The sequence below is a fragment of the Gekko japonicus genome, unplaced genomic scaffold, assembly GCF_001447785.1.
Source record: "Gekko japonicus isolate JY-2015 unplaced genomic scaffold, Gekko_japonicus_V1.1 scaffold1887, whole genome shotgun sequence".
Taxonomy (NCBI): domain Eukaryota; kingdom Metazoa; phylum Chordata; class Lepidosauria; order Squamata; family Gekkonidae; genus Gekko; species Gekko japonicus.
Window position 1 is genome coordinate 143,657 of NW_015175417.1, and position 15,845 is coordinate 159,501.

At 43.5% G+C, this 15,845-nt stretch overlaps 1 protein-coding gene across 1 annotated transcript in view; it reads right to left on the bottom strand.

Annotated features, from left to right (window-relative positions):
• Positions 1-15,845, bottom strand: part of BIRC6 (baculoviral IAP repeat containing 6) — a 191,760-nt gene that overhangs the window by 98,410 nt on the left and 77,505 nt on the right. Inside the window, exons 41-46 of the mRNA XM_015425773.1 lie at positions 7,263-7,417; positions 5,567-5,693; positions 3,586-3,696; positions 2,775-2,908; positions 1,931-2,058; positions 378-940 (exon numbers count right to left, since the gene is read on the bottom strand). Coding sequence (XP_015281259.1) covers positions 378-940; positions 1,931-2,058; positions 2,775-2,908; positions 3,586-3,696; positions 5,567-5,693; positions 7,263-7,417 — 1,218 coding nt within the window. The remainder of the gene's footprint in view (positions 1-377; positions 941-1,930; positions 2,059-2,774; positions 2,909-3,585; positions 3,697-5,566; positions 5,694-7,262; positions 7,418-15,845) is intronic.

Sequence of the window (15,845 nt, forward strand, 5' to 3'; positions counted from 1 at the left end):
GGATACTGTCACCAGATGTGTTCAAAGGTTCCAATCTTTATACTACCTCTTCAGCAAGTTTAAGCCTTCAGATGTAAATTCTGGCAATTTTTGCTGGCTGCATTGCCTTCTTATTCATATGTTACATGGCTAAAGAAAAAAAAGCCCAGCTACCAATGAGACATTAATTTAGGAGGACATATTTCTAATTGCATGACTATTTCCATTTATATGAACACAGCAGAAATACATATATTAAAAATGGCAATCTCAGTGTTTGCAAATACAAGGCCAAGAACAGCCAATTTCTAGAGAATTGTAAGTCACTCTGAGAATTTTACAGGAAGAACAGGATAGATGCATAAGCAACAAAAAACAAAGTAACTCAAAACACTCACCAATTATCATTGCCATAGCACTGCTGTTACACTGCCCCAGAGCAGACAGAATTTGGCTCATAATTTGCTGGTTAGCCAAGACTAGGTCAGCCACATATGTTGTTGAGCCCTGAGTACCTCCACTGCTTCCATTGCTGTCCTTTCCACCTGAAACCTTTTCTTCATCTGAAACACTGTCCATTGTGCTGCTGGCCACCTGAGCGCGGGCGCTATATTCTCTATTGCTTGAAAGTGGCAGCTGCACCAGAATGTTGACCAGCTTGAGCAAGTCAAACATGAGCTGATCCCTTGTCATCTCCCCACACACTGCTTTGGCATCCCCTGGCCGGATGATATTGGCAAAAAGTCCTCCAAAACAAGCCCGAGCACCTACTGAGCTGTCAGACCCACTGCGAGACATCACTTTGTCAGCACATGTAATGTAGTGGTGCACCAAAAACGTGATGGATTCAATAACGGCAGAAATTGTGCTAACTGAAACAACTTCAAAATTCTGCTCAAGAGTAAATTCCAGAAGCTTCACTTGTGCATCCAGAGGCCCCTGGCCAGTCTGGAATGCACCCCTAAAGGTGAATGAAATGAAAAGTTAAAATTTGAGGACAGACTTGCATACCACACTAATGTTTATGTAACAAAATCACTGCCAGTTCAAGCATAGTGCTTTGAAAATTTGTGGAACTGTTTTGGTGTAAAGCATGGTATAATTTTTAAATAGGTAGCTCCAATTCTTCACCACATAAAACACATTCTGCCCTCTTTCCATAGAGGAAAGACCTTGGAATCAGGATTTCTACCAACTGCAAGAAGACCCAAAAGGAAGTTGAGTAACCAAAGGACTGCTTAGGGTTTAATTCACACTAGCAGGTGCTAAAGCAACCATCCTTCAGTTCACTGCAGTTTCCCACCCACTTCTCTACAGGGTGAAGCTTGGAACCAGGACTTTATTAGCTGCCAGAGGCCACATGCAGAAGAGCAAGAGCCCAGGATCTTAAACTTTGTAAAACACACACACACACACACACACACACACACACACACACACCACCTTTAATCTTCCACAAACCCAACATTAAACCTGTTCTACTGCTGACCCCTATCACTGGAACCCCACCTCTAGACATTTCTTTAACTTCTTCCATTGATGTATCTGAACACCTCATAAGAACATGACTTTTCACAATGGTATCTCCTCCTTGTGTATGCAGATTTATTTAGTCCTTCCTTCCACTAACCTTCCCTTGTGCATTTTATCTTACTTAGCCTGTAAGCCTTTTTAAATGTAAAATGTCTAGCCTTTGTATACAATTAGAAAATACGATATTACTAGTTATAATAAAATCAAACAGTTTTTAGCAGTATGTTTGAAGCCAGCCTAAGCTTGTTCGGGGTGGCTTTGGAGGAAGCAAATACTTTCCCCCTATCATATTGTCAACTGACTTCTTAATCTCCACTATCATGTGCGGAACATAGGTGAACATAGTGGGCAATATTGGGGAACAGATCTATCCCTAACAATTTATATTTCAAAGTAATGTTATGGAATAAAAATTTACCTCTCAGTTGAAAGAATATGTATTAATTTTAATAAAAATTCACTAAACATTTGAGGGCAGGCTGAAGAAAGATGTACTTGTAAACGAGTAAGAAATTCTTGCATAGCTTGCGTGGCTGTAGGGCCAACCTGGGGAGAGAAAGAGAATTAAGGAAGTCGCTTAATTAACCTCTGGTGAATTATATTTTCTGGAATAATCCTCAAGCCCTTGTCACAGGATGCAAGAAAAGTCTTGTCGCTCCTTCATCAGCATGTTTATTTAGAAGGATGTTCCACATATTTCAATAAAGACTGACTTCTAGGTATCCATGTTTAGGATCGTTGTCTTAGTCAAACCTGCTGCCTAGCAAGGAATTTCATTCAGTTTAGTACAACAGTAGTGCAACATTCACAACATGCTGAGACCATTTTGGTATGCCATACTGGCCTTTCAGATAACATACTAGGTAGCTTAGTTCAAAATAATGAACTAACTAAAGCCACTGCTCAAGCCATTCAAAAGACAAAGCTGTTTGTTGGCAAAACTTTGACACATACTTTTAAGGCTGATTTGGTACATAAGAACATAAGAGACGCCAATGTCGTATCAGGCCAAAGGCCCATCCAGTTCAACACTCTGTGTCACACAGTGGCCAGAAATACCAGTGCCATCAGGAGTCCACCAGTGGGGCCAGGACATTAGAAGCCCTCCTACATAGCCAATCACAATGTTATTAAGATATAGGCAAAATGTTGAAAAGCAATAATTGCATGTCTCAGTAACATTTCAGAAATATAATCCCTACTAAGGTAAACTGATTGCCTACCACATTTGCTTATACTGTTACTGCACTTAATAACGTTACCTGTGGACTGTGTTGATTTGTTCCATGAGGATTGGTTCCAGAAAGAAATTTCACTAAAACTTGAATAAGGTTGGGATCCGACACCAACAGCTGGGCAGTACTTTCCTGAGATGTAATGGCACTGCTGGGACCAGCTTTAAGACAAAAATAGTTGTAACACTATTATATTTTTTTGCACACACTACAGATACACACTGTCTTCATATAATAGTACTCAAAGGTATAAGTAAATTTCTGTTCGGGAAATATTTTTTGTTGTTGCAATTCTAGGTCATTTTGGAACCTGTGCAAGCTTCAGTATTTCCTGTTTGATTCTTTATTCTGACCTCCTCTGAAGCTGACAGCTCCTTAAGATAGAGAGATCAAGTGGATAATTTAGACAAGATATGGATAATTTAGTCAAGATCTCTGCTAGACCCTAAAGCTAGTTATGCACATATACCAATGCAAAGAGCTACAACATTAAGATCCCTATATATCTTTTCCACTAGAAACAAAGAAGGTACCATTATTTTCTCATATAGAGTATAACCAATAACTAAATTTTCTCAGCAAGTCAATGCTTATTGAACTGCATGCATCTGTTCATGTTTATGCCAGCATATACAATTGGTGTCAGAGTGAAGGAATCTTTCGTTTACATAAAGTCTGGCAAAGTTGAGCTGGCTAATTTCTGGAGTATCTACTGCTTTTATTCAAACTGACCCAAAGTAATTTCAATAATTTACTATTTAAAGAAAAGTAGATGACAATTACTAAGTTTTAAATTTAGGCTTCATGAGTGCAATATTCATAAGTGCAAGAAACTTACAGTTGAACTGCATGTTCGTCATGAGGGTTAAACTATGAAGTACAAGGCACCATGTTCGCAGTAAGGTATTAGGATACCATGCCAGGACAGTCAGGAAGCTAGTTACTGATGCTGCAATAAATACATCAAGTTCAAAAACACTGCATATCATAACATCGTGTTGCATTTTTTGTTCTATTGTAAATTTGTGTTATTTGGAAAGGAAATGATACTTTTTAAAAAAGGGAAATGCTGGAAAATGCAACTAGATCAGAGATTTCAAAATCTCCCAAGCAAAATAATGCATTAAATGAATGAACAATGCTAGTAATGAGCAAATGTGCAGGAGATTAAATGGATGTGAGCAATGAGAGAGAAAAAGTACACCGAATCACCAGCACTTAACAGAAAACAACAGATGTCTTCCAGAACAGATAGCAGTGTCTGGCCCTTAGGACCAAGCTTTTGCTATATGGATAAAACAAAGGGCAATACTGTATTCCTATATCTTTCACCTTCCTTACAAGACGAACTTCAGCGTGTTCTCAAGTCAACAATAAGACTAGACAGAACTGTTTCCATATATCTTTTTTCCAGAGGTCACTTATGATCTCTGTACATGATGTCAACATGTTCATAACGTTATGATTTACTATTCCCTACACATGCATCCTCCTATGAAGCAATTTGATAACATGTGAATAAATCCCTTACGCAGAGAACAGACAGTCAGGCCCACTGACAGAAACAGCTTTCTGGCACCAGATTAAAAAATTCTGGGCCTTTTATGGGGTATATTTATACCCAAGACCCACTCTTGTAAACATATAAGTAGGGAGTAATGTAAGCACAACATTAAACATATTTACTAATATATTTACACAACCTCCAGATACCAAGAGAAGAAAACCAATTCTGGCTTCATGTTTCAAGAATTAAAAGGTGGTTAGGAGTTGACAGGGTACCTACAATGGGCAGACAGATAGCTTCCCCCCAATGGGACAACAAGGTAGGGAAGTACATAATTCACTATTCCAGCTTTGGCCACAATTAAGCACACAGAGATATGGGAACCCCTTTCCCTGGGATCTATTACATTTATAGATTGTTGTTCCTCCAAGAAGCTACAGGTAGCATACATGGTTGTCCTGTCCTTCACCTTAGTTTTGCAACAATCCTGTGAGGTATACTCAGCCAGTATGAAGGGAACCAAAATAAAGTGATTTGCCTAAGATCACCTACCAAGCATCATGGCTACTGATTGGAGATTTGAACTCAGGTCTGTCATGACCTAATCCAACACTCTGGTCTCTACATTACACTGATTTTCAATCCGAAGTATGGGAAGTATGTGCAAAAAGCACAGTTATATGGACAAGTCTGTGTCTTTCCCATCTAATTAATATGTTGCTGAAAGGGATACATGGATCACCTGGAACAGATATCTGCACACAGGGCTGTGATAATATACAGATATTAACCCCATCAATGAAGGACCTCATGATGGGAAAGCAACTCCCATGCCAGGGCATAGGTGTACACACACATGCATTACATACAGACACATGCATACAAAGAAAATCTAATATACCACTTTATCTGTCAATGTTATCCACTCCGGCTTCTTATTTGGAAGATCAGAGCAGAATGCAGGCCAATTTAGCCATACGACCCCCAATGTGAAGAGTACCAAAACAAAGTATTTGGCATTTCACTTTTAGTTCCTTTCAACCAAGTCCGACCCTTATTTCAAGTGTTTTATATCTCACCTTACATAACCCCTGCTCTCTCCTTTCAAATGGCTAATCCCTGTCCAGTCTTATATTACATGCAATGTGAAGGCAGATTTAAGATCTATCATATAATTTAGCTCTGAGCTAATTGATATGCCTCTAAATATAAGGAAAATGTTATTGTTAACTTTAACAAGAACTCCCTTATATTTTAAAATCGCACCTTAAACCATTTGTGCAGTAACACACAAACACTGATGGCAGCTCACCTTGATTTAAAGTAATGACAGGTGTCCGGTTGGCATTGTACAAGAAAATATCATTGCAGTTGTCTTTAGTCCCAGTGGACCCAGAATTCAGGCTTAATGTGAGCCATAACTGTAGAAGGGACTCAAGCTGTGGGGAAATTGACAGTTTTAAATAAACCAAGCTGATAAATCATGGAATGAAACGTAAGAAACTGCATTAAACTGAACCACTCCAGCTCAGCATCACCTATGACTGACAGTGACTGTCCAAGAACTCATGTAGAGAAAGGTCTTCTCCAGCATCTGCTACTTGACGCCTTTAACTGGACGGCCAGAGGCTGAACCTGGAAGCTCCGAACAGATCGCTCTCCCTTCTCTTTTCCATTTTATCAATTTCTTCTATTTATGGTTCAAGCAATCCAGCCCACAGAGTCTCCTCCCCCTTTGATAATCAGCATTTTAAACTATGAAAGAACAGTCGTTTATGTGCTATAAATATTACTTTTTCAGTGGTCTATTTCATACCAGTATACAGAAACATGAAATCCATCTGAAATAAACCAACCCTTAAAAAAAAAGAACCTTGGAACCTCTGCTTGCAAAAAGCATTTGCTATACAACGGAGCCACTGCCCATAGTTGAGAACCTGAGGAAGACAATAAGCTGATGGCTTATTTATTTTCTGTTGTAATGCATCACAATCTCTGTACCAAAGCAATACATAGCAGCAGCAAAGTAATATTTAATTTCTGATATTGTAGGTCCCTATTTGAACACCAAATTGGAATACAGTAAACTTCAACAGTAATTTTAATAAGACCTCCCTCTTCTCCCCAACCCTGATTTACATCTGCATGTTGATAACCCCCAACAGTGAAGTAATAAGAACATCTGTAGAGAAAAGGAAGAGCTTTACAGTACTTTTACCAAAACTCTGGGATGAGTTATGAGATGGTCTGGTTGTATTCCATCCTTGTGAATCAGAAAGAAACATAAAGCTTATCTGAGTTGTATTTTGCAGAACTGAGCTAGCTGGTATGAGTGTTCATCTCACTATTTCTTTCATTCAAGGACTTTATGAAGCTGCCTTATTGTTGGGGTTTTGTTGTTGTATGTAGCTTCCTATTTTAATTATGATTGTTTTTATTGGTTTCAGTAACTACTTTACCACCAGCTGATGAGGCATATACATTTAAAAAATATAAATAGCTTTCACTACACAATAAATAATGTTTCCACTGTCCCTGTAGGCCCACTATACAAAGTATGATTTCAAAATTACTAACTTTCATTTTTCTTTAAAATTATATCACTCTTCTACAATGTTTGGTCTTCTGTCACATTGACTATGTAAAACCATTTTCCTTTGTAAAGTCTATACTCTGAACTTAGTAAAAACTATACTCTGGATAAGAACTTCTATCTGATCTAATTATGCTGGCTCACTAATAATATTCTTTGTTTCAAAAATGCAAAAATACTCCTTTAGCAACTATGACACAACTATACAGTTTGGAAATTCATCTCAAGATATTGTAATCTATGTAAATTACTAATCTCATGCCCATCATTGTTATGCTAACTGCTTTTCATTAAGACTACCTAACAAAAGTCACACTACATAGCAGTTTATTAAATGGTAATTGCCGCTTGGGTAACTGACAGAGGCTAACACGGCAAAAATGTGCTACAAACTTCAAGAGTGATCATTACTTACTTGAACATGATGGACTTGTAGCATGGAGAAGAGTTTGTTGAAACACGTACTTAACATTGGTATGGAGGACAGCTGGATAATGAACTGGTTGTTCTGACTTGCTGTATGCAGCCCCCGTAGCAGTGAGTCATCTGTTCCACTAGGAGACTGAGTTACTGGGGGGGAAAGCCAAGATATTTTTCACTTATCAAACAGGTTGCAGTTTTTCATTCTGTCACTGAACTCATACCTTTAATAATACACAAATCAATTCTGTAACATTCAAACTGAGTAAAAGGTATCCAGGTAGGAAAAGCTGTCCAGCTTTGCTTCTCAGGGTATCAGTGAAATGCCATGGTTCTTAGTGACGACAGAGTACATTCTTAACTGCACAGCTGCTGATTTGAATTTTTCAGGGATCAGCTTTCTTTCAAATGTTTTCTATAAAGATCTTCAGATAGAAGCTTCTGACCTTACTAGAATATTGTGTGAGGACTCCAATTTCTGAAATTCCACTAGTAAAACAATTTCTTCCCCTAAACATCTTGGGAGTGGCTCATTTAGGCCACCTATTAGATCTGGACTCAGAAAAGAAACACATCCTGGCTGCTGAAAGCAACACTGAAAACAAGACCTGATTGAAGTTGTCATTCAGTATCTATTTTTTCTTGCTACTTTGTTCTTCCCGTTTCTTCTACCTACTTGAGTCAGTCCCCTTCCCCACCCCTCCTGCTCACCCTAAACAAGCACAGGCAACCCGATGTTAGAATATGACCACTGAATTACCAATTACCAGTTACCAATTTGGGGGTTTAACAAAACCCCTGAAAATGATAAAAGAGGCACCAGTTTGGTGTAGTGGTTAGGAGCATGGACGTTGATCTGGGAGAACCAGGTTTGATTCCCCATTCTTTCACATGCAGCTGCTGGCGTGACCTTGGGTCAGTCACAAGTCCTTTCAGAGCTGTTCTCTCAAGAGCAGTTCTCTCAGAGCGCTCTCAGCCCCACCTACCTCACAGGGTGTCTGTTGTGGGGAGGGGAAAGGAAAAGAGATTGTAAGGCACTCTGAGACTCCTTCGGGTAGTAATGGGCAGGGTATTAATCCAATCTCCTCCTCTTCTTCTTCAAGTAACAGATTCCCTCAGTGGCTGTTAGGCAACCACAGGATTACAGGCTTGGTTCTATCAGAAAAGGGCAGGGGGAGGAGGAGGCAGGGCTCTTTCCAGGCCTATTTTGGTCTTTGAGGGAGGACTCATAGGGTCAGGCCTGACTAGAGTTGACAACTCCAGGTTGGGAAATTCCTGGAGATTTTGTGGTGGAATCTTAGGAGTGCAAGGTTTGGGGAGGGGAGAGGCCTCAGATGGATTATAATGCCATAGGGTCCACCCTCCCAAGTAGCCATTTTCTCCAGGGGGACACCTGGAGGTTAGCAACCCTAGAGAGATGGAAGTAGGCAAAGGGGAGAGGCTACAGGGCTTTCGGGGAAAGAGGAAATAGTGGGGGAGGGGGAAGTGAGATATCTCCTGCAAGTTGTTGTGAGTTCCCACTTGTCTATATGCTAATAGCCAAGTTGGCTACATCTGAGGATACTTAAATCTGGTGAATGGAGCTGTGAGTGGGCAAGACAGATCTTTCTACAAATCTGAAAAATGCCCCAGGTTTGGAGAAAATTTTGAAATAAAAAAAATACATGGGGGGTATTTAAAAAAACCCAACATGATAAAAAGAGCATCTGTAGCTTTAAGTAATAGATTCCCTCAGCAGCTGTTCCTAGGCAAACAGCTTTCCAGGCTAGGTTCTGTTAGTAAAAGGCAGGGCCCTTTCCAAGCCTATTTGGACTCATTGGGGCCAGGCCTGGCTAGAATTGACAGCTCCAGGTTAGTAAATTACTGGAGATTTTGTGGTGGAGTCTGAAGAGGACAGAGTTGGGGGAGGGGAGAAGACTCAGCCAGATATAATGCCATAGAGTCCACCCTCCAAAGTAGACATTTTCTCCAGTGTGACAGATCTCTGTTGTCTGGAATTCAGCTGTAATTCTGGAAGATCTCCAGGTCCCACCAGGAGGCTGGCAACTCTAGGTCTGGCAGTAACTTCTGGGTGATTTGATACCACCCAGCTTGCATGACTCAACTAGGCCTGGCTGCTTGCTACTGTTCAACAGCAGCCACTATGCAAGACAGTGCTGTGTAGCAGTTAGAGCTTCAGAGTAGGGTCTAGGAGGCCCAGGTTCAGGTCCCATTTTGCTGTGGAAAATGGAACCAGAAGATAATTTTAAGAAAGTAAAAAAGAAGTTAAGCCGTATCAAGAGGCTGACACCTTTCAATATAATAGGATTACTCCTGAGGAAGATTGGTGAAATGAGTTTATAACTGGGTGAGGATTGAGGATGATGGGCTTTTCCTTGAGAATGTTAGAATTTCCTTAGTAATATTGTAAAAGTTTCGTTTGTAATATAATTTGATGTTCGTAGATTTATTAAATGTCATTGTCATTTTTATCACAGTGTTTGTTTGATATATTTCCTTGTAACTGTAATCCCTTTTTTGGTCTACCCACCTGAAGACTGGCAACCTTCGAAGGAGAGAAAAGGTTACATTGGACCTTACCTGAAGGTTCTTTCTCTTCAGTGGGGGCGAAGTCATTCAGGAACTGGTTAGGTCACGCCTCTACTCGCTCCGATAGGCTATGCAAATTTCTTTTGTTTCGTGGCTCCTAATGGGGGGACCTAGACTGACCTCTCCAGTTATGTCCAAGCCCTGTCCTGTGTATGCTCTTCTTTTTTCTTTTGTCCTTTTCTTTTTTTCTTTTTCTCCCTTTCTTTTTTTGTTTTTTACATTCATTTATTTTCGTATATGCCACCCTTGGTTTGATTTTGAGTTTCTGGCTGTCCATCGTAGGGGTGGGATGTGGATGACTTCGCCCCCACTGAAGAGAAAGAACCTTCAAGGTAAGGTCCAATGTAACATTCTCCTTCAGTGGGGGGGGGGGGGGCCATCCAGGAACTGGTTAGCTGTACCCAAGCTGTTTTCTTAGGGTGGGTGTTCTCTCTTTTTGTTTCTTTTTTATTGTTCCAGTACTTGTTGTAATACTCGTCTGCCAAAGGTTGCTTCAGCGGATGCGGCCTGATCTATTCTGCAATACCTCACGAATGTGGAAAAGGAGGCCCAGGTAGCTGCTCTGCAGATTGATTCCACTGTTGCTCGCGTGGAGAAAGCTGCTGTTGTTGCCACTGATCTTGTAGACTGCGCTGTAACCAGGCCGGGCGGTGAAAGTCCTTGCACCTCGTAGGCCTTCGCTATGCATTGTCTAATCCAGTAGGCCACTGTGGTCTTTGAGACCTTCATCCCTTGGTTCTGCACATAGCGTGATACAAACAGCACATCTGACCATCGAAATGGTGCTGTCCTGTCGAGGTATATATGGACAGCTCTCTGTACATCCAGTTTGTGCCAGGTTTTTTCTTTGAGGTGCTTTGGATCGGGGCAGAACTAAGGTAATATAATTGGTTGGTTGAGATAGAAGACAGTGTTCACCTTGGGGATAAAAGATGGATCCGTCCTCAGGGAGACCGACTCTTTTTGAAATATGCACAGTTCCTTCCTAGCTGATAGTGCTGCTAATTCAGAAACCCTCCTGGCTGAGGTCACTGCAATGATAAAGGCCACCTTTGATGAAAGAAAATGAAGCTCTGGCATATTAAGTGGTTCAAATGGTTGTTTTGTCAATGCGCGTAGTACCTTGGAGAGACTCCATGTCCAGAACCTGTGCCTGACTGGAGGCACCATTTGCTTAACTCCTAATAGGAACTTCTTCACATACTTGTTTGTGGACACATTCCCCCATCCCTTGCGGCCTAGGCATGCTTGGATGGCTGCCACTTGTCGTTTTAGCATATTTGGTCTGAGGCTCATCTTCCATCCCTCATATAAGAAGAGCACTACCTCCCTGCCCATGGCTCATAGTGGTTGTATTTTCTTGGCAGAGGCCCATTTAGAAATGCCACCCACGTGTGAGTGTAGATGCGTCTGGTTGACGGCCTCCTTGACTGCAGCATGATGTCCACCACGTCTCTGGGAAAACCCTGGGCCTCTAATCGTGCCCATTCAATTTCCATACAGTCAACTGCAACCATGCTGGGTCTGGGTGGAGGATGGGCCCTTGGTGTAGTAGATCTGGTCTCAGAGGGAGTTTCCACGGCCTCGTGGAGGACATTTGTACCAGATCCAAAAAACATGGTCTTCTTGGCCAGTGGGGGGTCAGTGGGGTGCCACGAACACCACTTCTGTTTTGTCCCTTCTGATCCTGTTGAGTGTCTTTCCTATTAGTGCTGTGGGAGGGAACAAGTACAGTAGGCCCTCCAGCCACGGGTGAGATAGCGTGTCCACCTGTTCCGCTGTTGGGTCTTGGTATCTGGACAGGAACCTCTCGACCTGATGGTTCTTTGAGCTCGCTAGCAGGTCCATTATGGGGTTCCCAATTTTTTTTGAGATTTGGGCAAAGACTTCCTTGTTCAATGTCCATTCCCCTGGATCCAGGTCCTCCCTGCTCAGCCAGTCCACCTGGAGGTTGGACAGTCCCCTCAGGTATTCTGCCTTGATGCTTGTGACATTCTTCACTGCCCATCGAAGCATACTCCTGGATCCCATGAAAAGGGACTTCAATCTGGTGCCTCACTGCCAGTTGATATGTGCTTTTGTCGTCATGCTGTCGATGCGCACAAGCACGTGACAATTCTTTATCTGCTTTTCGAACGCCTTCAAAGTCATCTTGACTGCCCGTAACTCCAGCCAGTTGATGCTGTGAGTTGCCTCCACTGTAGACCATTTGCCTTGTGCTACCCGGAGCTTACAGTGTGCGCCCCATTCATTTGCTTGCGTCTGTAGTGATGACCATTTGCTAAGGATGGAGGAAGCTGATACCTTTATTCAAGTTCGATGGCATTGTCCACCATTCTAGCTCCCTCCTAAGCCCCTCTGTGATCTCTACCGGTATGTGTTTTTCCCCAGGAGATATCTTTTTAGAAGGGGAGGAGGGCCCACTGCAAGGCTCTGGCATGAAGCCATGCCCACAGTATCAAGTCTATTGCTGATATCATCAGGTCTTGCAGGGCTGCCAGGTGTATCAGGCCCGCTCTTTTCATGGTCCTGACTCCCTGTACTAATTCTTGAATTTTTTGCTGTTTTTCCTCTGGCAGGGAGACAGTGGCCTGCTTCATTTTCAATTTGGCACCCAGGTGCACGAGATCCTGTGCAGGGTTGATCTGGCTCTTTTCTTTCTTTTTTTCCCATCCCCCTAAGGGGAGTTTTATATTGGTTTTTTTCACAACACTACAAACTACAACTGAAAATATAGGAAGGGGAACTACCTCTAAGGAGAAAGAAAAAGAAACCCACTAATGACTAAAAACCCAAGAGTAGGAGATCAATACATCAGCTTATTTCAATAATAATCTAACATGCTAGTAATACATTGAACATAGTCGGTTATGCTAAGTTATTCATCTTTTAACCATCCATTTATCTGTTAAATAAAACCCCCAGAGCATCCCAAAGTTATTACTAAATTTTCAGGCCCAATTCAGAGTCCTTCAGCCTTTATTTTCTCATATCTTTTCTTATCCTCAATTTATATGGACTTTTGGGGGCTACCGCCCCCCTTTCAAAGAGAGAGTCCTCGTCAGAAGAGACCGAGCCTAACTCGCCATCTGATTTGTTTTCTTCTTCTTCCTTCTTGTCCTCCGCTGGTTCCCCCAGCTGTGTTCTCAGGAAATCATGTGCTTTAGGAACAGAGCTTGAAAATGACATCTTCTGGAATTAACCATCTATAACTGATGCCATTTGTTTGTAAAAAAAAGGATTAAGTCTTTATATGGCTCTTTTCTTTGTTGATGAGGAATCCATGCGTGCACAGAACTTCTGCCGCCCTCTGCATGTCGCACATTGCTTTCTTGTGGTCCCCACCCATATTAGAATGTCATCTAAATATGGGTACATGTGTATCCCCTCCAGGCGTAGAGATACTACCAGTGTAACCATGACCTTGGTAAAAACTCTGGGTGCTGAGGAAAGGCCAAAGGGCAATGCCTTGCACTGGAAATGCTACCCCTGGAAGCAGAAGCGCAAGAACTGCCTGGAGTCCGGGTGCACCAGAATATGCAAATACACCTCTTTGAGAGTCATGGAGGTCAGGAAGTCCCCTTGTTGTAGCATCTGCAAGATATGGCGTAGGGACTCCATACAGACTTTTCTCTTTTTCACCCATCTGTTAAGACCTTGGAGGTTCAGTACTGCTCTCCAGTCACCTGACTTCTTTGGAACCACGAAGAGCACTGCTCCTTGGGAACCTCTTCTATGGCACCTATGTCCTTCAGGTGCAGAATTGCCTTTTGCAGTTGTAGGAGTCTGGCCTTTAGCCTTGGGGCTGGAGAGGATCTGAAGCTGTGAGTTGGTGTGGAGGTGAGTTCTGTCCAGTAGCCTTGAGAAATGATGGACAATACCCACTGGTCTTTTGTGGTTACGCTCCAGACCTTTGTGAGGCCTGAAGCTGGCCTCCTATTTGATAGTCATGCGGACTGGTTTTTGATTGGGGCGCCTTTGTCATTTCTGAAGGATGATGCCTGCTTGGCGTTGGATCTGGTGCCGTACCTGAAGGGTCTGTATGCCTTGTAGTCCTTTCCTTCTCCTCCTCAGCCTGGGGCATGGAACCCACAAAAGGAATGAGTAGACCTGTGCTTGGAATCTCTCTCCCTATGACAGGAAGACGACGGCATGGCCTTCTTCTTTTCCCATGTCTCTACCAGCACCTTGTCGAGGTTTGATTCTCCGAACAGAAGCCTGCCTGAGAACTTATCTGTAGCTAAGTTACTCTTTGACAGCGTGTCCACCTTTCAATGATTGAGCCATATGTTACAACGTATTATGATGTTTGCTGCCTGTGCCCTGGCACAGAACTGGACATTGTCCTGAGATGCATCTGATGTTAATTCCGCTGCTCTTTTGATCTTTAGTAGAGACCTGTTCAGGTTCAAAAGCAAAACCTCTGGGTTCTGTAGAGGGTTGTCTGCCCATATGACAATGGCTCTTGTAAAATTTGATAAGAGTTGCTGCAGAGTGTAGTGCCAACGACATAGCTCCGTGGGCTTTATTCAATGCTGTCTCATTCTGTCCATGGCATCCTTCAAGTCATTCTCTCCCTCCTTGGGGAGCACTGCCCCTGAATGCAGTACCACCACAGGGGCATGGATCAAAGAAACCTTTAGGTCCTCCATGGTTTCTTCTGGCAAGGAATACAAACATTTTGCTATAGACAAAAGGGAGTTCCCACCCCCAGGAACAGCCCACTCTGCTTTGATGATGTTGTCAAAGAAACCAGGAAAAGGTGGAAAAGTCTGCACCTTGACTGACTTCTTAAAGCCTCTGGTGTCCAGCTTTGCAGAGACTGAAGATCTAGGCTTTTCTGCCACTTCCATCTGGTAATTCAGTGTGGAAATGACTTTGTTCAACAGCCTTTAGAAATGCTCAATCTGGAATAGTCTGGGTGAGGTGGACTGGATCTCTGCCTCATCCCCTAACTATTCCCCTTCTTCCCTCTCTGTATTTCCACCCAAGGAAGTGATGGTGGATGCAATTTCAGCCTGCTCAGAGCTAAAGAAAGGGGTGCACGCTTCTCTGGGGATTTCACTAGGCCCTGGCCACATTACTCCCCTGGACATGCTGACTCCAGAATGCCCCTCCTCATCCTCAGAGGTTTCTGAGACTTCACTTTGTCCTGACACCTCTGGGACCTTAGGCCTCTTTGTCGTGACTGGGGACCTAGAGCCTGAAGATTGAGAGTCAGAGGCAGGATGAGGTCTCTTTCTTCTGGAGCCCCTGGAGAATGGCTCCTGACTAGTCTGCCTTGTAGGGAGTTGGTCTGGGGCTGCCGCCCACCCCCCTGACTCCCAGTACCCTGCGGCCATTGTGGGGCCTTCCAAGGCCCCCCATGATGGGCTAAATCCAGGTCGGGCCTGGCTGGAATTGTGGGGGCATGAAGGGGCCCGGCACCATGCCGACTGTGGCTTGTGCAGGCTGCAGCTGGTGAGGAAATTGTGGTTGCTGGAGGCCCTGTGGTAGGGGGGCCTGCCCGCCCCCTGGTTTAGTGCCGACATGCCTCCTGCAGGGCTATTCCCAACTGGGCTCACAACGTGGGCTCGCCAGCCCAATGTGCTTCCCGCGCCACGCTTTTGGTTCCCAGCTGCCCTGCCGGTCCATTTTTTGGCCGCCTTCTTTAGGTGCAGGGGGGAGCAGGAGCCAGCTGACTCTGACCGCTCAACCCACCCAATGTCGCCTCCGGCTGCCGCGCCATCACTGACTGCTGTAGGTGGGAGTGGGAGCCTGCCTGCTCTGCGCGCTCGACCAGCCCCTGGCTGCTGCTGCCTTCCGCTTCTGCCTGCTCTGATGGCGGGGGTCTCGGGTGCTGGGCCTCCTTCTCCCCAACCCCCGATACCTCAGGGTTACAGAGTTGCTGCTCTGGGGAGGCCTCTGCCACTCCTGCCCTTGCTCCTCCATCCGAAGCCTCGGATGGGGGAGGGGGCATTTTCTAAGCTGGGTCTTCCTCCGCGTCTTG